Below are 23,569 nucleotides of genomic sequence, written 5' to 3' on the forward strand. Positions count from 1 at the left end.
GGCTGACCTCTGTAATTGTAAGCAAAGGTTTCTGTACCAAATATTAAGTTCTGTTTTTCTATTGTATCAAATACGTATTTCATGCAATAAAATGCAAATTAATTATTTAAAAATCACACAATGTGACTTTCTGGATTTTTTTTTTAGATCCTGTCTCACAGTTGAAGCGTACCTACGATAAAAATTACAGACCTCTCCATTCTTTGTAAGTGGGAAAACTTGCAAAATCGGCAGTGTTTCAAATACTTACTTTCCTCACTACTGTATGTGTGTGTGTGTGTGTGTGTGTGTGTGTGTGTGTGTGTGTGTGTGTGTGTGTGTGTATATTACAGTGGTGCTTGGAAGTTTGTGAACCCTTTAGAATTTTCTATATTTCTGCATAAATATGACCTAAATGAAATGAAAGGACATAATGAAATGAAAGGACATATGGGAGTTCCTATGTGCTCATAATAATAAACATCTGTCTATCAGCAACCGTTTTTGATTTATAATGGAAAATGTTATTTTGACCAAAAGGTTGACCTTTCCGGTGACCTTGACCTTCACCTTGACCTGATTACCCCCAAAATTTGATCAGGTAATCTACAGACCATTGCCCACCTACCCTGAAAATTTGAAGTCAATTGGTGCAACCGTCTAGACGCTAAATTGTTAACAGACAGACACACACACAAACAAACAAACCACACTGATTACAATACCTCGCCCCGCTGACTCCATTGCAGGCGAGGTAATAATCAGTTGTTTTGTTTTGGTTTTTTTTAACTTAACATGAGGCATAATATCAAGTGACCATCATACAAGTCTCGGAGTGAGCTGTTAGTACAGAAATGAAAACAGAATTACAGTGATGCTTGAAAGTTTGTGAACCCTTTAGAATTTTCTATATTTCTGCATAAATATGACCTAAAACATCATCAGATTTTCACACAAGTCCTAAAAGTAGATAAAGAGAACCCAGTTAAACAAATGAGACAAAAATATTATACTTGGTCATTTATTTTTTGAGGAAAATGATCCAATATTACATATCTGTGAGTGGCAAAAGTATGTGAACCTTTGCTTTCAGTATCTGGTGTGAACCCCCTTGTGCAGCGATAACTGCAACTAAACATTTCCGGTAACTGTTGATCAGTCCTGCACACCGGCTTGGAGGAATTTTAGCCCGTTCCTCCGTACAGAACAGCTTCAACTCTGGGATGTTGGTGGGTTTCCTCACATGAACTGCTCGCTTCAGGTCCTTCCACAACATTTCGATTGGATTAAGGTCAGGACTTTGACTTGGCCATTCCAAAACATGTAACTTTATTCTTCTTTAACCATTCTTTGGTAGAACGACTTGTGTGCTAAGGGTCGTTGTCTTGCTGCATGACCCACCTTCTCTTGAGATTCAGTTCATGGACAGATGTCCTGACATTTTCCTTTAGAATTTGCTGGGATGATTCAGAATTCATTGTTCCATCAATGATGGCAAGCCGTCCTGGCCCAGATGCAGCAAAACAGGCCCAAACCATGATACTACCACCACCATGTTTCACAGATGGGATAAGGTTCTTATGCTGGAATGCAGTGTTTTCCTTTCTCCAAATATAACACTTCTCATTTAAATCAAAAAATTCTGTTTTGGTCTCATCCATCCACAAAACATTTTTCCAATAGCCTTCTGGCTTGTCCATGTGATCTTTAAAAACTGCAGATGAGCAGCAATGTTCTTTTTGGAGAGCAGTGGCTTTCTCCTTGCAACCCTGCCATGCACACCATTGTTGTTCAGTGTTCTCCTGATGATAGACTCATGAACATTAACGTTAGCCAATGTGAGCGAGGCCTTCAGTTGCTTAGAAGTTACCCTGGAGTCCTTTGTGACCTCGCCGATTATTTCACGCCTTGCTCTTGGAGTGATCTTTGTTGGTCGACCACTCCTGGGGAGGGTAACAATGGTCTTGAATTTCCTCCATTTGTACACAATCTGTCTGACTATGGATTGGTGGAGTCCAAACTCTTTAGAGATGGTTTTGTAACCTTTTCCAGCCTGATGAGCATCAACAACGCTTTTTCTGAGGTCCTCAGAAATCTCCTTTGTTCATGCCATGATACACTTCCACAAACATGTGTTGTGAAGATCAGACTTTGATAGATCCCTGTTCTTTAAATAAAACAGGGTGCCCACTCACACCTGATTGTCATCCCATTGCTTGAAAACACTTGACTCTAATTTCACCTTCAAATTAACTGCTAATCCCAGAGGTTCACATACTTTTGCCACTCACAGATATGTAATATTGGATCATTTTCCTCAATAAATAAATGACCAAGTATCATATTTTTGTCTCATTTGTTTAACTGGGTTCTCTTTATCTACTTTTAAGGACTTGTGTGAAAATCTGATGATGTTTTAGGTCATATTTATGCAGAAATATAGAAAATTCTAAAGGGTTCACAAACTTTCAAGCACCACTGTATTTATTTATTATTAAAGCAGCTGCAGTTAAACACTGCTAACAATTGGAGGTTTTCCATTAAACAGTTGTCACTGTGCAATTGTAACCTTTGTTGGTTTGAGTCAACTTACTCAAAGTTGATTTAAATTACTTCATGCTCCTGGGAAGTTCTCACATAACATCATGTATATGTATGTGTCTTTACTATGGTCTGGTATAGTTAGATATGAGGTTTACCCATGATTCTCTTTATAGTTTTAGGATTTAGCTCTACATCCATTGCAGTTTGTCTTCACATCTTCTGAGATGCTTTTTTGCTCCCCACAGTTGTAAAGAGTGGTTGTGTTACAGTAGCCTTCCTATCAGCTCAAACCAGTCTGATGTTTTTTTTAATTTTTGTGCCATTCTGTATAAACTCTAGTTACCATTGCGTGTGAAAATCCCAGGAGGTTTCGGAAATGTGCATGGTTTTATACTCCACTTTTTATGCTGCCACATGATCGGCTGATTGGATAATTGGTATCAGTGTACAGGTGTTCCTAATATAGTGGCCAGTGAGTATATATTTGTGCAAGAAGGCTGTTTTTTTTTGTTTGTTTGTTTTGTTTTTGTTTTTTTAACATGATATGCAGTAGTGTAGTGATTGTAACAGCAACATTTTAATAACCTGGAGGCTTTAAAATTCACTTGCATATCAAGTTTATAGATTTTAATATCCCAAGCATATTATCGCTTCTCATATTTAAATGTTCTTGAGAATCGCCTACTTTCCTTAATGTCCATTTATTACAGTAGTTTCAGGTATATTACAGTTTAGACCTGACATCATTGTAAAATCTCTCCGTCTTTCTTAGTGTGTGTGTGTGTGTGTGTGTGTGTGTGTGTGTGTGTGTGTGTGTGTGTGTGTGTGAGAGAGAGAGAGAGAGAGAGAGAATTTGCCCCTGCTCTCATTTTTTATGGTGTCACATATTCCCTATGAAGCTTCCTTTATGTTGACAGATTTATTTTTCAGCACAAAGATAGACACATACCATCATGGTGTGTGTGTGTGTGTGTGTGTGTGGGTGGCTGGCTGGGTGGGTGGGTGCGTGCATATGTGGGTGGGTGTGTGAATGCATGTGTGTGGTGGCAGACAAAGAGAGAGCGAGGGAAAGTGAGAAAGATATTAATGTCTTGGCCAGACGGAGAAGATGTAAGTGCTTTATGGCGAGGCTGGGCATTATGGGAAATCCATCCTCATTGTGAAGTTCAGGCGCCAGATGGGTGACACCGTCTCCTCAGGCTGTCAAAACAAATTTCACTTATCAGATACTGTTCTAATTTGTTTTTTTCAAATAGTATTTGCATATCCAAAGATGGGGCGGCACGGTGGTGTAGTGGTTAGCGCTGTCGCCTCACAGCAAGAAGGTCCTGGGTTCGAGCCCCGGGGCCGGCGAGGGCCTTTCTGTATGGAGTTTGCATGTTCTCCCCGTGTCCGCGTGGGTTCCCTCCGGGTGCTCCGGTTTCCCCCACAGTCCAAAGACATGCAGGTTAGGTTAACTGGTGACTCTAAATTGACCGTAGGTGTGAATGTGAGTGTGAATGGTTGTCTGTGTCTATGTATCAGCCCTGTGATGACCTGGCGACTTGTCCAGGGTGTACCCCGCCTTTCGCCCGTAGTCAGCTGGGATAGGCTCCAGCTTGCCTGCGACCCTGTAGAAGGATAAAGCGGCTAGAGATGATGAGATGAGATATCCAAAGATAAAAATTCACATGCAAAACGTTCTACTTTCAGGGCCTGATTTACTAAATGTATGCATATGAACAAAACTCATTTAAGCTCACAACATCCACAGAAACATGCAAGCTGTTTTTCTGAGAAGGTCTACAGAGAGTTGTGTCTTTTATATAAGTAAGTCTTGTCCATTCTGCATTTTTGTCTTAATGATTAGCTTGTAGTTTGAGGTGTTTCTACTGTAAGCTTTCATATTGTATCATATCTTATCGTATCATATATATTATATTGTACCATATAATATCGTATTATATCATATATTGTATCATATTGTATCATATATATCGTATTGGTTCATATTGTATCATATCCTATATATATCGTATCATATATCATATTGTATCATATCATATCATAGAAGAAGAAGAAACCTTTATTTGTCACATGCACACTTCAAGCACACTGAGATTCATCCTCTCCATTTAACCCATCTGAAGCAGTGAAAAACACACGCGCGCACACACCCAGAGCAGTGGGCAGCCACACTACAGTGCCCGGGGAGCAGTCAGGGGTCCGGTACCTTGCTCAAGGGCACTTCAGCCCAAGGCCACCCCATGTTAACCTACCTGCATGTCTTTGGACTGTGGGGGAAACCGGAGCACCCAGAGGAAACCCACGCGGACACAGGGAGAACATGCAAACTCCGCACAGAAAGGCCCCCTTTCTGTGTGTATCATATTGTATCGTATTATATCATATATCATATCATATCATATCATATTGTATTGTATCGTATCATATACTGTATCATATATCATATCATATTGTATCATATCATATTGTATCCTATCATATTGTATCGTATATTATATCATATCGTATCATATTGTATTGTATCATATATCATATTGTATCGTATCATATTATATCATATCGTATTGTATAATATTGTCATATCATATCATATGTATTGTATCGTATCATATCATATTGTATCATATCATATCACATTGCATCGTATCAGATATCGTATCATATTGTAGCATATACATCATATCATATCATATTTTATCATATCATATCTTATATCGCATCATATCATAAACCATTAAATAAGATATTCACAACGATATACAAACCATAAGCAGTGAAGGCCGGTCATGATATTAGATAGGACACTACAACTGAACATCCATCAGTGGCTTGACAATGAAACTATTGAGCAATGCATCGTATTACAACATCTCATCGATTGCATAATAAAAACAATGTGGGCCAAACTCTTATACACACACTTAGAGACAGATTTTTAAGTACGTAAGGTCCATAATGCCCAGCTTGGTTCATGTCGTGTTTCCTCTAAATACCAAACATCATAAACAGAAGACTTGTCACCTTTTGTTCAAACAAACAACAGTGGTTCTGTTTGTGTCATTTTGCATGATTTGAACAATGTGTACTGAGTCTATCTACTGTTAGTTTCTCCTCTAGAGATATTACTGGGGAAAAATTATGATAGAGTAAATAATCCATCTTGTTCATGTTCATTAGACCCACTATTGAATTTCATATGAATTTTTGTTTACTTGACACTGATGATGAGGTGGCACGGTGGTGTAGTGGTTAGCGCTGTCGCCTCACAGCAAGAAGGTCCTGGGTTCGAGCCCCGTGGCCGGCGAGGGCCTTTCTGTGTGGAGTTTGCATGTTCTCCCCGTGTCCGCGTGGGTTTCCTCCAGGTGCTCCGGTTTCCCCCACAGTCCAAAGACATGCAGGTTAGGTTAACTGGTGACTCTAAATTGACTGTAGGTGTGAATGTGAGTGTGAATGGATGTCTGTGTCTATGTGTCAGCCCTGTGATGACCTGGCGACTTGTCCAGGGTGTACCCCACCTTTCGCCCGTAGTCAGCTGGGATAGGCTCCAGCTTGCCCGCGCCCCTGTAGAACAGGATAAAGCGGCTAGACATAATGAGATGAGACACTGATGATGTCGACCCACATCATGACTCTCATTGATTGGCTGCATGAATCTACAGATTGTGTTTGAAAGAAATCAGCCCCAGCCTTGCTTCTTCATACACCTCCGTGTCGTTTTCTTACAATCATTGGTGGCGTGGTTCCACAAAAATTTTTAAATAATCCAATTTAAAACATTTGTTAACAACCAGTGATCTGATAAAGAGGCCAAACATGAAACCTTATATTGATGTCTTATTATTTTTGAAGTGTAATATTTTAGATTTAATTGACTTATCCAATACATAGTTAGGCCAAGTCCCAAATGGTTCTCCATTAACTGTGTCGGTCATTATATAGAGTAAAACAGAACAGCAATACTTTAGCTTCTGAGTGTAGCAGAGTTTGGGGGTTTCCCTGCCCAAAGGGAATTCATCTCAAGGTACCTGGTTCATCTTTTTCATCTCATCTCATTATCTCTAGCCGCTTTATCCTTCTACAGGGTCACAGGCAAGCTGGAGCCTATCCCAGCTGACTACGGGCGAAAGGTGGGGTACACCCTGGACAAGTCGCCAGGTCATCACAGGGCTGACACATAGACATAAACAACCATTCACACTCACATTCACACCTACGGTCAATTTAGAGTCACCAGTTAACCTAACCTGCATGTCTTTGGACTGTGGGGGAAACCGGAGCACCCGGAGGAAACCCACGCGGACACGGGGAGAACATGCAAACTCCACACAGAAAGGCCCTCGCTGGTCATGGGGCTCGAACCCAGGACCTTCTTGCTGTGAGGCAACAGCGCTAACCACTACACCACCTTGCCGCCCGCTTTTGCAATATCAAGCCACACAATTAGGCGAAAAAATTCAAAAGTGTGTTTAAGTTTGTGTTGCATGAGTGAACAATGCTTTCAATTGGGAAGTCAGAACTCTGAACTCATACTCAACCTGGTTTGAGTGTGTTAAATCTACAGAGTCTAAAAAAAAAAAAAACCCTGAAAACAAAACAAAAAAATGATGCATGCCGCCATGTTTGTATTTTGTTACCAATAAGCTAGCCAGCTACCTGTGATGAGTGGTCTATATTTACGTCCTCAAAACAATGAATTGTTAATCAGTGTTATAGATTCAACTAGTGATTGTTGATTGATGTAAAGCAGATACTCGTTTATACAGCACAACTCATTTTAAGATAAGAGGTGGACTTTGTTTACTCTTCATGCTGTGAGGAGCCCAGATTAATTTGAAGTCACTTGCTGAAATCAGGCCTGGGGATACTGTGCCAAGTTTGGGAACAGTATGGGAACGAGTAGAAATTCTGAATTGAGGCCAAGTTTTCTTTGGTTTTTCTGAGTTGAAGGAGGGAAACTCACTCCTTTTGAGTTGAGAGTTTTAGTCCAATGCAGAATACAAGTAAACACCTGCAGAGTTGCACGTAGGAATTCTGAATTGAGGCCAAGTTTTCTTTGGTTCTTCTGAGTTGAAGGAGGGAAACTCACTCCTTTTGAGTTGAGAGTTTTAGTCCGGTGCAGAATACCAGTAAATACTGTACATGCAGAGTTGCACGATCCAATATGCAATTATTTTCTGTTCAGACTAATAGTTATTGCCCGTGAACCCGATTTCCTCTGAATGGCCCGGTGGAGAGTTGGGTGGACACGTGATGTGATTTTATATAAGGGCAATTCCATGTAAATGTCAACCTCACCATGCAAAAATAAAGCAACATGTAATACATCAAAACCACTCCCAGAGATATCACTTAGGCCTGTATTTTACAGATGTGAATAAGTTGAACCAATTTGTAACCAACCTAATATGTCACTGTCAGTCTTTCTTTCTTATAATGTAAAACCCAAGCTAAAATCAACTTTGATCATGTACAATTCTATATTATTGCCACAAGCCACAGAAATGTATGCTAAAATCCACAAAACAGCAAAACAATAGCCATCCTAAGTATTATTTAAGAACTTTGATAGTTTTAGCTGATATTTAGAGAGTTTTTCAAAGGGTTATGGTGGTTAAATTGCTGATTTTCTAAACATATGCCATGTCTATTTCAGACGCGTCACATCCATAACGGAATTTCGTCACATCCATAACGCTGACTTTTCCTTCCGAAACTCTGCATGAAGTACAAAATATTTTAAACAAAGATTTTTTTAATATTCACCTTGGACCCCTCTATCAAATGGATATCTCCATTTCGACATTAGGTTTACAATTTCACAGAGTTTGATAAAAATGTACAGTCACCCAAGAAAAGTGATACTTTTTCTGTCACGTCCATAACGCATCTTTTATTGGCATTTTCTGGCATGCCCTAGATGTACTATGGGAATTGTTCTTGTTCTATCACTTCTCCAGTATGGTACAGCCTTAAAATATGCAACACCTGTTTAAATACTGGGAGACAATAAAACATGCACTGGGTCATTTGTTGCCATTTTGAGTTCAAGTGTCACGTCCATAACGCTGGAATTGCTCATATATAGTCAAAACAGACTGTGTTCTGTCAAAATGACGTAAATCGCTCCGTGTCTCCTCGGTGACGTAGACTCGGCCCGAGCGGAAGTTTCCAGCAAGGAACACTGATTGCGAGGTCCCGTACAATCAAAACTGTCAGGCGAGTGGGGGAGGGGATTCCCCACCGAGGCTGCGCGCAGTGCATTAGCGTGAGCATGTAGCCTACAGGAAATGAATAGTGTGCCGGATTAGCACTAATCCCATGTTTTGGAAAATTGAAAATGTTGTCTTGGGCCCCTCTGTGGTGTCACCAATCCGTGTGTGTCTAGCCGTGTTGATTTGCATAGGCGAACAGACAGAGAAACAGACAGCCTTCCTTTAGTAGTATAGAGATATGTAAATCTGAAAATCAGAATATTATGCACACAATAAAATTTGTTCTGACTGCTCTAGTGTGTGTGTGTGTGTGTGTGTGTGAGACTTCTGTGTATGTATGTCTCTGTTTCTTTACTCATCTCTAGGGCACTGAAGCAGCATCTTGTTTCATCTCGCTCTCTCACTGTGTTTTCTCTCCCTCCTGCAGGCGATGGTGGAGGCGGTGAATAACCTACTGCGTGGGCGCGCTCAGCCTGCATGGAAGGCGCTGTCAGTGATCGATCAGCTGCGCTGTGCCACCATGCTGCTGGACACAGTGGAGACGGCTGCCTTCATGCTCGCTGACAACCTGCTCAAGACCGACACCATCCAGGAGAACACTGACAACATTCGTACGTCTAAATCACCACACAAATAGGTTACAGCTACAGAAAATACTTGTTTCTAACTGGCTGGCAGGTTTAAAGAATTAATTCATTTTATTGAAGATTGGTCAGAAGGTGTTGATTAATTTCCAATAATAGTTCAGGTCAGTAGTTTTATATTAATGCATGTTTGTTACCTACGCCAACTTTGTTGGAGGAGGTTATGTTTTCACCTCCGTTTGTTTGTTTGCGTGTTTGTTTGGCTCATCCCAACGTAACTCAAAAAGTAGTGAACAGATTTGGATGAAATTTGGTGGAACGTTGGGCCATGGGCCAAGGAACAAGTACTTAGATTTTGATGCAAATCCAGATATGTATGTGGATCCAGGATATTTTTTTTTTGGCTTTTCCCAATGTCACTCAAAAAGTAGTGAACAGATTTGGATGAAATTTGGTATACAGCTTTAGTATTATCCTAGGATTAAATGATTTGATTTTGATGTTAATAACATGTGGCTTGGCGGCGGTATGCACTCTACTGGGTGCCCTTCTAGTTCTATCTGTGATAGAGACTGCACATACATTTAACCACACATGAATGTGCTTAAACATATTGATTGCAGTCCTCACTTTTATGTCACAATACATAAAGCAAGTCATATTCAATGAACATTCAACTCCCCCACACACACACTCACACTCACAGTGATAGAAGGCACATGTTGGATCAACAGGATCTGAGTCTCAACTGTTTGTGACCCATCTGTCCCAGATGAGTCCAAGTCCAAAACATTCACACATCGGGCACTTAAAAAAAATAAAAAAAAAAGTTTAGTTCCTGTGTGATAAAGAGTGGGTGTGAAAGTGAACAAGGTTGAGTTCTGGCATGAACACACTAACATAGAGGTGCTCTGGGGTTCCGAAAGAAAGAAAATGCCACCACACACAAACACACACCCACACAGAGTGCTTGGATATTTGCCATTATCACACGGCCACCATAAACACTGTTGCTGATTGGGTGGCTAACCTTCCGACCTGTAAATCCATTAGTGTGTTGACAGTAAAAGAACTCTGCATTTATAGAAGTGGATAACACAGGTCTAGGTCTGTGGATACACACTGTAACATAATTTGTCGCACATCACATAAAGACCTGCTTACACTTTTAACCCTGATGTTCTCTATGGGTCAAAACGAACACTTTTTAAAATTTGTTTGTTTGTGTGTGTGTGAGAGATTTTTTTTTTCCCCAAAAGTGGTACAGTGAAAACACATTATGAAGATGACATTTATATTACAGAAATGATCTTTTTAGATCCTTGTGAGCTGAGAGTACCTAGATGAGGTATAAATGTATCACTTTTGTTAAAACGAACCATGGTTTTAGTTTCAACAAATTGGCAGAAACTTAGAGACTTTCCTGAGCTAAAATGTTTCTATTTTATATATACAGTACCAGGCAAAAATTTGGACACACCGTTTAATTCAGTAGTCTTTTTTTTATTTTTATTAATTAAGACACGTCATGTCTTAAAGTAATGATGGATGTCGTTTCCCTTTACTGAGTTGTTTGGTTCTTGACTTAATATGGATGACAACAGTTGTGGAATAGGGCTATTTTACTCTATTTTTATTATTTACTGTTTGATCTCAAACACATTAAGAAGGCAAGAAATTGCACTAATTACCTTTTGACGAGACTCACCGGTTAATTGAAAAGCATTCCAGGTGACTACCTCATGGAGCTGGTTAAGAGAATGCTAATAGTGTGCAAAGCGTCATCAAGGTAAACGCTGGCTACTTTGAAGAATCTCAAAAATGAAATATATTTTGTTTACCACATAATTCCATATATGTTCCATGTGTTATTTCATAGTTTTGATGTCTTCAGTATTGTACTACAATGTAGAAAATAGTCAAAACACAGAAAGACCTATGAATGAGTAGAATAGGGGTGTACAAACTTTTGTCTGGTGCTGTACCTCAACCTGAAGTATAGTTCTAGCATTTGAAAGCCCTCCAAAAGTGAAAAGGGAGAAAATACCATCGCTCTATTTACCTCTACATTTACAACCTAATCTACTTATGGAAAAAATATTACTGCCAAATTTGAAAGAGGTACTGTACAAGTTTACAAAGGGAAGTGAGTCATCACATTAAATTGGCAGGTGACCAAATTAGGAAAAGATTTAAAACAAAAAAAAGACATAGCCAGTTCTGTTCTGTATGTTAAATTTCTCAATATGAATAATTTTTATCCTCCGCTGGCCAAAAGACCCGAAGGGGGATTATGTCGTGGCGATGTCCGTCCGTCCGTCCCAGGAAGGGTGCCCACCTTCTGAAATCAACTCCTCTCACAATTTTTGGAGGAATTTCACAAAACTTGGCAGGATTCTTTGTTATATGTCAGTAATATGCATATTGCAATTTCGTTAAATTGGGTCACATTTTACCAGAGTTCCAGCCCTTGAGTAACAAAATTATAATTTGACAATTTCATGAGTGTGTTTCCCTTCTGAAATCAACTCCTCTCACTATTTTTGGAGGAATTTCACGAAACTTGGCAAAAGGCATTGTTATATGTCATTAGTATGCACATTGTTATTTTGTTAAATTTGGTCACATTTTACCAGAGTTGTGGCCCTTGATTAACAACTTTGTACTTTCACAATTTCATGAAGGTGTGCTCGCCTTCTGACATCAACTCCTCTCATAATTTTTGGACGAATTTCTCGAAGCTTGGCAAAAGGCCTTGTTATATGACGGTAATACACATATTGCGATTTAATTTCATTTGTGAAAATTTTACCAGAGTTTTGACCCTTGATTAAATAACTTGTACTTTGACAATTTCATGAGGGTGTACGTTCTTCTGAAATCAACTCCTCTCACAGTTTGTGGAGGAATTTCACCAAACTTGGCAAAAGGCTTTGTTATATGACAGTTATACGCAGATTGAAACTTCATTTAATTTGGGCAACTTTTACCAGAGTTATGCCCTTGATTATTAACAAACTTGTACTTTGGCAATTTCATCAAGGTGTGCTTGCTTTTTGAAATCAACTTCCCTCACAGTTTTTATCCCCTGCTGGCCGAAAGGCCCAAAGGGGGATTATGTCGTGGTGATTTCCGTCCGTCCATCCGTCCGTCCGTCCCAGGAAGGGTGGTCATCTTCTGAAATCAACTCCTCTCACAATTTTTGGAGGAATTTCATGAAACTTGGCAGGATTCTTTGTTATATGTCGGTAATATACTGTACATATTGCAATTTTGTTCAGTTCAGTCACATTTTACCAGAATTATGGCCTAGTTGCCAGTGGGGGATATTGTGCTCTCAGAGCACTCTTGTATTACTGTATTTCCATTTATATAATTTAGAAGATGCCTTTATCTAGCGTGAATGGTATTGTCGTCTCCATCAGGAACACCCCCATGTTAGCTCAAAAGGTCATGATTACATCAAGAAAAGAAAACACAATAGCATTTGGAATATTTATTGAATTTTATTTTTAATTCCAAACCCCATTTCCAGAAAAGTTGGGATTTTTTCCAAAATGCAATAAAAACAAAAATCTGCGATTTGTTAATTCACGTGATCCTTTATTGAACTGGCAAAAGTACAGAGAAAAGATTTTCAGTAGTTTTACTGATCAACTTAATTGTATTTTGTGACTATAAATGAAGCTAGAATTTGATGCCTCCAACACACACACACACACACACACACACACACACACACACACACACACACACACAAAGTTTTGCACCTTTCTCTGAAAACAAACTGGATGGTCATGGAGAACTCAACGTCCGGTTTTCCTGAAAACAAGCTGAAATGTGGACTCATCTGACCACAGCACACGTTTCCACTGTCTTTCAGTCCATCTGAGATGAGTTCAGGCCCAGAGAAATCAGCAGCGTTTCTGCATAGAATTGATGAATGGCTTCCTCCTTGTGTAATCCAGTTTCAGGTTGCATTTCTGGATGCAGCAGCGAGCTCTGTTAAGTGATAACGGTTTTCTGAAGTACTCCTGAGCCCATGTGGCTATATTTGTCACATTAGCATGACGGTTTCTCAGGCAGTGCCGCCTGAGGGCTGGAAGGTCACGCACATTCAGCAGTGGTTTCCAACCTTGCCCTTTACACACCGAAATGTCTCGGAATTCCCTGAATCTTTTCGCAATATTATGTACTGTAGATTTAGAAAGACCTAAAATCTTAGCTTCAGAAATGTTCTTTTTGAATTGGCTAACAATTCTCTCACGAATTTTGGCACAAAGGAGTGAGCCACCACCCATCCTTGCTTGTAAAGACGGAGCCTTTGGTGTTGCTCCTTTTATACCAAATCATGTTACCAATTAACCTGTTTATTGTGGAATCTTCCAAAATGGTGTTGCTTGAATATCCTATAAACTGTTTCATCTTATTTTACCTCTGTCCCAACTTTTGTGTGCGTGTGTGTGTGTGTGTGTGTGTGTGTGTTGCAGGCATCAAATTTTAACTTTGCTTATATTTACAAAATACAATTAAGTTGGTCAGTAAAACTATTAGAAATCTTTTCTTTGTCAAGTCAAGTTTATTTGTCGCAAAGCAGCTTTACAGAATTTGAACGACTTAAAACATGAGCTAATTTTATCCCTAATCTATCCCCAATGAGCAAGCCTGTGGCGACGGCGGCAAGGAAAAACTCCCTCAGACGACATGAGGAAGAAACCTCGAGAGGAACCAGACTCAAAAGGGAACCCATCCTCATTTGGGCAATAACAGACAGCATGACTATAACATTAACAGTTTTAACATGAAGACAGTTTCGTTGATGTTATAAACTCTTCATTGATGGAAACTTGAGTGCAAAACTGTTCATGACAACTGCAGTCCTAAAGCTAGCAAGTCAACTGTAGTCCTCAGCCATAAAAGCATTACTGTAAGAGTCCAGAGCGTCCCCCAGGTGTGACTTTCAACTGTCCTCATGGGGCCATCCTCCACAGGAGTGATGCAATGAGACTCCAACCAGACACAGGGCACCAGGATGGATCAGGCAGGTCCGAGGAGCAGAAGAGGTCAGCATCTCGATCCCAGGACCGACATGTAACTCAGAGGGACAGATTTTGGGGGGGGAGAAAACACAGGTTGTTAGGTATGCCCTAAAAATGACACAAGTATTAAGTCTGTGTGGTAGGCTCGCAGAGACAAGAGTCTTGACATCAGGCATAATACACAACAATGGCATGTTTATATGGTTAAAAAATATCGTGACCTGCTCTGGCTGGATGCTTGATTGGGTGATGGGAGCACACTCCTCAGCAATGATGGGGTGCAGATGGGACCCTTAGGGCTGGCCAAGACAATTCAGTTACATTTCACTGGGTCTGGGACATGCGACAGAATGTCTGACGGCCGATTCCCTGCAGGCTACGATAGCCAGTCGAGGTCTCCACCCTCTCCACCAAAAGAGTTCCTGTTGACTCCATGTAACTCAGAGGGGCAGATTTGGGGGGAGGGGGGGAGAGAGAGAGGGAGAGAAAACACAGGTTGTTAGGTATGCCCAATGTCACCTGAATAAGTAGGAACAGTATACATATTGTACTGAGTACAAGTAGGGACTCCGGCAACTAACTATGACAGCATAACTAAAAGGGGAGAGCCAGAAGGTAACACAGGCATGAGGGAGCCCCAGGACATAAAGCAGCCAGTCACTACACCATCAACAAATTCGAGTGAGCAAGCAAGTGGGGACTGACAGCATCCATACATCCCGGTATACCAAAACACTCTGTCTGAGGACCCTCCAGATCTACATCTTTACTTCATAAACACCATTAACAAAAGGCTTGACTAAACAGATATGTTTTCAGCCTAGACTTAAACCCTGAGACTGTGTCTGATTTCCGAACATTATTTGGAAGGCTGTTCCATAACTGTGGGGTTTTGTAAGAAAAGGCTCTGCCCCCTGATGTAGCCTTCACTATACGAGGTACCAGCAGATAGCCTGCACCTTTTGATCTAAGTAGGCGTGGCGGGTCATAGAGGAGCAGAAGTTCACTCAGGTACTGTGGTGCGAGACCATTTAGTGCTTTAAAGGTCAATAGTAGTATTTTATAATCAATACGAAATTTGATTGGGAGCCAATGCAGTGTGGATAAGACAGGGGTGATGTGGTCATATTTTCTAGTTCTAGTAAGGACTCTTGCTGCTGCGTTTTGAACTAACTGGAGCTTGTTTATGCACTTATTGGAACATCCAGACAGTAAGGCACTACAATAATCCAACCTGGAGGTAACGAAAGCATGAACTAGTTTTTCCGCATCATGTAGTGACATTAAATTTCTTATCTTAGAAATATTTCTGAGATGAAAGAAAGCTATCCGGGTAATGTTATCAATGTGAGTTTCGAATGAAAGACTGGGGTTAATAATCACCCTGAGGTCTTTCACTGTGTATGTTTGTCAGTTCAAGAAAGGTTCACACGAATTAACAAATCACAGCTTTTTGTTTTTATTGCATTTTAGAAAATTATCCCAACTTTGCTGGAAATGGGGTTTGTGCTAATTTGACAATTTCCAGCTTTCCTCTATTGTAGGACAGCATGAGGGCTAACATGCGCTTCCTCTGAGACAAGTGAAGCCAGCCTACTGCTGATCATACTGAACATAACACACTCAGAGGAAAGCGCTGTCTGCCCTCTTCCACATACATAAGCTCACAGATGCCCATGATTGACAAGGGAGAGAGAGAATGTCATCCCTCCCACCTTGGCTCCCAGCCTTCAATGGCTTGTGGCATTGTCAGGCTTCAAACTTGTGATCTCCCAATGATACAATGATGTGTTTTTATTTTCTTGATGTTCTGTTGTTGATGTCCGTATGTGCAGCTATGATGTGCGACATGATGGCACGAGAGCATTGTTGACATTTTGAAAGCTGGTATTTGATTACAGACTGACAGGCTTAAGCTACAACTATGCAAGAACTTAATCCCAGTTAGCTAGCAAGATTTTAGACAGCTTTATGCAGACTGACGCACATGTACAGCTACAGTGCTCAGCGTAAATGAGTACACCCCCTTTGAAAAGTAACATTTTAAACAATATCTCAATGAACACAAGCGATTTTCAAAATGTTGACAAGACGCAGTTTAATATAACATCTGTTTAACTTATAACATGAAAGTAAGGTTAATAATATAAACTTAGATTACACATTTTTTTCAGTTTTACTCAAATCAGGGTGATGCAAAAATGAGTACACCCCACAACAAAAAATACTACATCATCTAGTACTTTGTATGGCCTCCATGATTTTTAATGACAGCACCAAGTCTTCTAGGCATGGAATGAACAAGTTGGCGACATTTTGCAACATCAATCTTTTTCCATTCTTCAACAATGGCCTCTTTTAGTGACTGGATGCTGGATGGAGAGTGATGCTCAACTTGTCTCTTCAGAATTCCCCAAAGAAAATAATTTCTTTACACCACAAAGGTGAAGGCTACAAGAAGATCAGCAAAGCTTTACTTATCAGTCAGAATACTGTAGCAAAAGTGGTACAAAAATTTAAGAAAGATGGAACTGCAACCATCTGACAGAGACGTCCAGGTCATCCACAGAAGTTAACACCTCGACAGGCGCGTCTTCTGATGAGAAGGGTTGAAGAAACTCAGCATGCAAGTTCAGTGCAGTTATCTAAAGAAGTAGAAAGCCAAACTGGGGTGACTATTTCCCATGACACAATATGGCGTACACTGCAGAGGAATGGCATGCTTGGATGCCGTCCACGAAAGAAGCCTCTCCTAAAGCCCAGGTACAAAAAAGCCCGCCTAGAGTTTACCAGGGCCCATGCTGACAAAGATGAAGACTACTGGGACTCTATACTCTGGAGTGATGAGACCGATGAATGTTTTTGGAACTGATGGCTTCAAAACTGCATGGCGTCGCAAAGGTAAGGAATACAAAGAAAACTGCATGGTACCTACAGTGAAACATGGTGGTGGCAGTGTCCTTATGTGGGGCTGCATGAGTGCTGCTGGTGTCGGGGAGCTGCATTTCATTGATGGCATCATGAATTCACAGATGTATTGCTCTATACTGAAAGAGAAGATGCTACCATCACTCCGTGCCCTTGGTTGTCGTGCACTTTTCCAACATGACTAAACACACATCTAAGGCCACTGTTGGGTTTCTGAAGAAGAACAGGGTGAAAGTGATTCAGTGGCCAAGTATGTCTCCTGATCTGAACCCAATCGAACACCTATGGGGAATTCTGAAGAGACAAGTTGAGCATCACTCTCCATCCAGCATCCAGTCACTAAAAGAGGCCATTGTTGAAGAATGGAAAAAGATTGATGTTGCAAAATGTCGCCAACTTGTTCATTCCATGCCTAGAAGACTTGGTGCTGTCATTAAAAATCATGGAGGCCATACAAAGTACTAGATGATGTAGTATTTTTTTGTTGTGGGGTGTACTCATTTTTGTGCCACCCTAATTTGAGTAAAACTGAAAAATGTGTAATCTAAGTTATATTATTAACCTTACTTTCATGTTATAAGTTAAACAGATGCTATATTAAACTGTGTCTTGTCAACATTTTGGACATTTTGTGTTCATTGAGATATTGTTTAAAATGCTATTTTTCAAAGGGGGTGTACTTATTTACACTGAGCACTGTACATTTGTTCAACTGATTCTTTGCACAACATGCTGACTCTAAGGTGAGGTCAGAAAGTAGCCTAAATAAAAAGAGTTCCATGATGAAATGTATATTTTTTTGTTAAAGCAGAGAGTGTTTGTGAGTGTAATTATGAATAATTGAGATGAAGTTACACAGAATTTAAAAAAACAAACAAAAAACCTTTACAAACGTATTGTTTTCCTGTGAGTGGGACGTTTATTGCGAAGTAGTGAACAGACCATGAAATTGAAAATGATTTCGAATGAGGACGGTGGAAGTAAATTTACACACACACACACACACACACACACACGCAAATGAGATTCTTGCAATAAGTAAGTCTGAGACACAAGCATATTTAGGAGAAAGGGATTCAGAGAGCGAGAGAGACAGAGGACATGAGAAACGGATGTATGGCGCAGAGCCAGAAAAGACAGTAAGGACAAGCCTGCTGAGCAGATCGAGCACAAAGAAAACATTTTAGATGAACTATGAATCAAGTTCTGAACTGGGGAGGAGGATATTGAGTACACAGACAGAGAATTAGAGGATGAAAGGTGAGGAATGAGAGAGAATAAGCTGAAATGAGAGAGGGTGTTGAGAGAGGCCCGCTTCTCCTCCAGCACTTCCGCAGCACCAAAAAGAAATGTATTATCCCTGGCAAACAATTTAGCCGCCATTCTGTGTCTCAAGGCCAGTCCATGTGCATCTCGTTAGAAAGAACAAGCTCTCAAAGGGATCAGCCTCTGGCCTTGCTCTCCTCTCTCCTCTCCTCTCTCCTCCCTCTTTCTTTTCTCTTTACTGTATTGTAATGGATAGAAATGTCCGTCACAGAAGTGTTCATTTACACTTTGGTTATGCACTACAAAAATTGTCTTGCAAAAGTATTCATCCCCCTTGGTGTTTGTCCTGTTTTGTCGCATTACAAGCTGGAATTATCTCATCTCATCTCATTATCTCTAGCCGCTTTATCCTGTTCTACAGGGTCGCAGGCAAGCTGGAGCCCATCCCAGCTGACTACGGGCGAAAGGCGGGGTATACCCTGGACAAGTCGCCAGGTCATCACAGGGCTGACACATAGACACAGACAACCATTCACACTCACATTCACACCTACGGTCAATTTAGAGTCACCAGTTAACCTAACCTGCATGTCTTTGGACTGTGGGGGAAACCGGAGCACCCGGAGGAAACCCACGCGGACACGGGGAGAACATGCAAACTCTGCACAGAAAGGCCCTCGTCGGCCACGCGGGGCTCGAACCCGGATCTTCTTGCTGTGAGGCGACAGCGCTAACCACTACACCACCGTGCCGCCAAGCTGGAATTAAAAAGGATTTTTTTTTTGGGGGGGGGGGGTTAGCACCGTTTGATTTACACAACACACCTACAACTTTAAAGGTGCAAACTGTTGTTTTATTGTGACACAAACAATAATTCCACTCAAAAAAATGACTCTTTGAATGAACATAAAAAAATCATGGAAAGTATATCCACACAATAAGATGGCTTTCTTTGAACATTAAGAAGTTCTGTTGGTCCAACTTAATGTACTGGGGTTGAATCGATTTAATTTATTTCACCTGAATTAACTTATTTACTATGGTTGGGTCCGACTTGATGTACTTGGGTTCGGTCGATTCAACTTAACTATAAGGATTCAAACTTAATTTAATTGGGTCAACTAATTTTTACAATTGTAAAATTACACTACTAAATTAGATTGATCTACCCCGAGTAAAATAAGTTGGGCCAACAGAATTGCTTAATGCTGAAAGAATGTCATTTCATCATGTAGAAATACTTTCCATGATTCAATTATGTTACTTCAAAGATTAACTTTTGAATATCCATCCATTATCCGTAGACGGTTATCCTGTGCAGGGTCGCAGGCAAGCTGGAGCTTATCCCAGCTGACGATGGACTGGAGGTGGAGTACACCCTGGACAAGTCACCAGGTCATCGCAGGGCTGACACATAGAGACACACAACCACTCACAGCCAATTTAGACCCAACAATTAGCATGTCTTTGGACTGTGGGGGAAACCGGAGCACCTGGAGGAAACCCACGCAGACACGGGGAGAACATGCAAACTCCGCACAGAAAGGCCTCCGTCAGCCACTAGGCTCGAACCCAGGACCTTCTTGCTGTGAGGCGACACTGCTAACCACTACACCACCGTGCCGCCCTAACTTTTGAATATAAACAACAAAATCTATGCCCTGCTTAGTGTCAAGGGTGGAAACAAAACACAAGCAGGAGATCTTGCAATAAAATCGTAACTGTATTTAAGTGTAACAGTGTGCCCATGTCTTTGTAATCACATTCCCTTTGAACATTTGCAAAAGATTTACAGTGAACAATGACTGCAATTTAAGTGTTAAGTGTTAAGTTTACAGCTTGTTTGGCGTGGAAACCTAAAACAAAACAAACAAAAGATGTTGCCAGAAAATTGTTTCCCAAAATAGGCAATGATAGTGCAAAAATAATTAACACTGACAATTCCTTGCAAACAACACAAAAATAAAAAATAGTTTGTGCCTCCATTTTTTATGAAAAACTGATAAATAATAGAGCACGCTGCTTCCCTTATTTTATTCTCCTTCTCCTCTTGCAATATCTTCCGTGATAATGGTCTTGATTTTCCCAGTTACGCGTTGAAACTAGATAGCCTTCAGTTCGATTGAACATGAATTAATCTAATTCATGTGAGGTTGTTGAATTTCATGCAAATGCTACACGATTTAATCATGTTCATCTTGGAAACATGAATTTATTTCAGAAAAAATACATGCTACACTTATGTAAATGTAACAGCAAGCCAGTTTCCTTTTTTGAGTGTAAGATGAAAAAGCAGAAATCTGGAATGTGCATTGGTATTCATACCCCCCCCCCCAAAAAAAAAAAAAAAAAAGGTGAATACTTTTGCTGCAATTACAGCTGCAAGTCTCTTGGGGTATGTCTCTATTGCTCAGCACATCTAGCCACTGGGATTTTTGCCCATTCCTCAAGGCAAAACTGCTCCAACTCCTTCAAGTTAGATGGGTTGCGTTGGTGTACAGCAATCTTCAAGTTATGCCACAGATTCTCAATTGGATTGAGGTCTGGGCTTTGACGAGGCCATTCCAAGACATTTAAATGTTTCCCTTTAAACCACTCCAGTGTAGCTTTAGCAATATGTTTAGGGTCATTGTCCTGCTGGAACGTGAACTTTCATCCCAGTCTCAAACCTCTGGCTGACTCAAACAGGGTTTTCTCCAGAATTGCCCTGTATTTAGTGCCATCCATCTTTCCTTCAGTCCTGACCAGCTTTCCTGTCCCTGCAGATGAAAAATATCCCCACAGCACGATGCTGCCACCACCATGCTTCACTGTAGGAATGGTGTTCTCAGGGTGATGGGTTTGCGCCACACATGGCATTTCCCATGATGGCCAAAAAGATCAATTGTAGTCTCATTTGACCACGTACTGTTGGGCAAACTCCAAATGTGTTTTCTTAAGCAATGACTTTTTTTCTGGCCACTCTTCCATAAAGTCCCACTCTGTGGAGTGTACGGCTTAAAGTGGTCCTATGGACAGATACTCCCATCTCCGCTGTGGCTCTTTGCAGCTCCTTCAGTGTTATCTTTGGTGTCTTTGTTGTATCTCTGATTAATGCCCTCCTTGCCCCGTCTGTGAGTTTTGGCGGATGGCCTTCTGTTGTCAGGTTTGTAGTGGTGCCATATTCTTTCCATTTTGCTATAATGGATTTAATGGTGCTCCCTGGGATATTCAAATTTTGGGATATTTTTTATAACCCAACCCTGATCTATACTTCTCCACAACTTTGTCTCTGACCTGTTTGTAGGCTCCTCGGTTTTCATGTTGCTTGCTTAGTAGTGTTGCAGAGTCGGGGTGTTTCCAGAACAGGTGGATTTACAGTGGTGCTTGACAGTTTGTGAACCCTTTTGAATTTTCTATATTTCTGCATAAATATGACCGAAAACATCATCAGATTTTCACACAAGTCCTAAAAGTAGATAAAGAGAACCCAGTTAAACAAATGAGACAAATATATTATACTTGGTCATTTATTTATTGAGGAAAATGATCCAATATTACATATCTGTGAGTGGCAAAAGTATGCAAACCTTTGCTTTCAGTATCTGGTGTGACCCCTTTGTGCAGCAATAACTGCAACTAAACATTTCAGGTAACTGTTGATCAGTCCTGCACACCGGCTTGGAGGAATTTTAGCCCATTCCTCCATACAGAACAGCTTCAACTCTGGGATGTTGGTGGGTTTCCTCACATGAACTGTTCTCTTCAGGTCCTTCCACAACATTTCGATTGGATTAAGGTCAGAACTTTGACTTGGCCATTCCAAAACATTAACTTTATTCTTCTTTAACCATTCTTTGGAAGGGTTGTTGTCTTGCTACATGACCCACCTTCTCTTGAGATCCAGTTCATGGACAGATGTCCTGACATTTTCCTTTAGAATTCACTGGTATAATTCAGAATTCATTGTTCCATCAATGATGGCAAGCCTTCCTGGCCCAGATGCAGCAAAACAGGCCCAAACCATGATACTACCATCACCATGTTTCACAGATGGGATAAGGTTCTTATGCTGGAATGCAGTGTTTTCCTTTCTCCAAACATAACGCTTCTCATTTAAACCAAAAAGTTCTATTTTGGTCCCATCCGTCCACAAAACATTTTTCCAATAGCTCTCTGGCTTGTCCACGTGATCTTTAGCAAACTGCAGATGAGCAGCAATGTTCTTTTTGGAGAGCAGTGGCTTTCTCCTTGTGACCCTGCCATGCACACCATTGTTGTTCAGTGTTCTCCTGATGGTGGACTCAGGAACATTAACATTAGCCAATGTGAGAGAGGCCTTCAGTTGCTTAGAAGTTACCCTGGGGTCCTTTGTGACCTCGCCGATTATTTCACGCCTTGCTCTTAGAGTGATCTTTGTTGGTCGACCACTCCTGGGGAGGGTAACAATGGTCATGAATTTTCTCCATTTGTACACAATCTGTCTGACTGTGGATTGGTGGAGTCCAAACTCTTTAGAGATGGTTTTGTAACCTTTTCCAGCCTGATGAGCATCAACAACGCTTTTTCTGAGGTCCTCAGAAATCTCCTTTGTTCGTGCCATGATACACTTCCACAAACGTGTTGTGAAGATCAGACTTTGATAGATCCCTGTTCTTTAAATAAAACAGGGTGCCCACTCACACCTGATTGTCATCCCATTGATTGAAAACACCTGACTCTAATTTCACCTTCAAATTAACTGCTAATCCTAGAGGTTCACATACTTTTGCCACTCACAGATATGTAATATTGGATCATTTTCCTCAATAAATAAATGACCAAGTATAATATTTTTGTCTCATTTGTTTAACTGGGTTCTCTTTATCTACTTTTAGGACTTGTGTGAAAATCTGATGATGTTTTAGGTCATATTTATGCAGTAATATAGAAAATTCTAAAGGGTTCACAAACTTTCAAGCACCACTGTATACAGACATCATGTGAGAGATCATGTGACACTTTGATTGCACACAGGTGGATCTTAATCAAC

The 23,569-nt window shown here is 40.6% G+C and overlaps 1 protein-coding gene across 4 annotated transcripts in view; it reads left to right on the plus strand.

Moving 5' to 3' along the window:
- Positions 1-23,569, plus strand: part of adgrl3.1 (adhesion G protein-coupled receptor L3.1) — a 433,939-nt gene that overhangs the window by 305,825 nt on the left and 104,545 nt on the right. For all 4 annotated transcript variants that reach the window (XM_060916519.1, XM_060916521.1, XM_060916522.1 and 1 more), the window contains exon 11: positions 9,169-9,352. In XM_060916519.1, the coding sequence (XP_060772502.1) occupies positions 9,169-9,352 (184 nt within the window). The remainder of the gene's footprint in view (positions 1-9,168; positions 9,353-23,569) is intronic.

The sequence above is a fragment of the Neoarius graeffei genome, chromosome 3, assembly GCF_027579695.1.
Source record: "Neoarius graeffei isolate fNeoGra1 chromosome 3, fNeoGra1.pri, whole genome shotgun sequence".
Classification (NCBI taxonomy): Eukaryota; Metazoa; Chordata; class Actinopteri; order Siluriformes; family Ariidae; genus Neoarius; species Neoarius graeffei.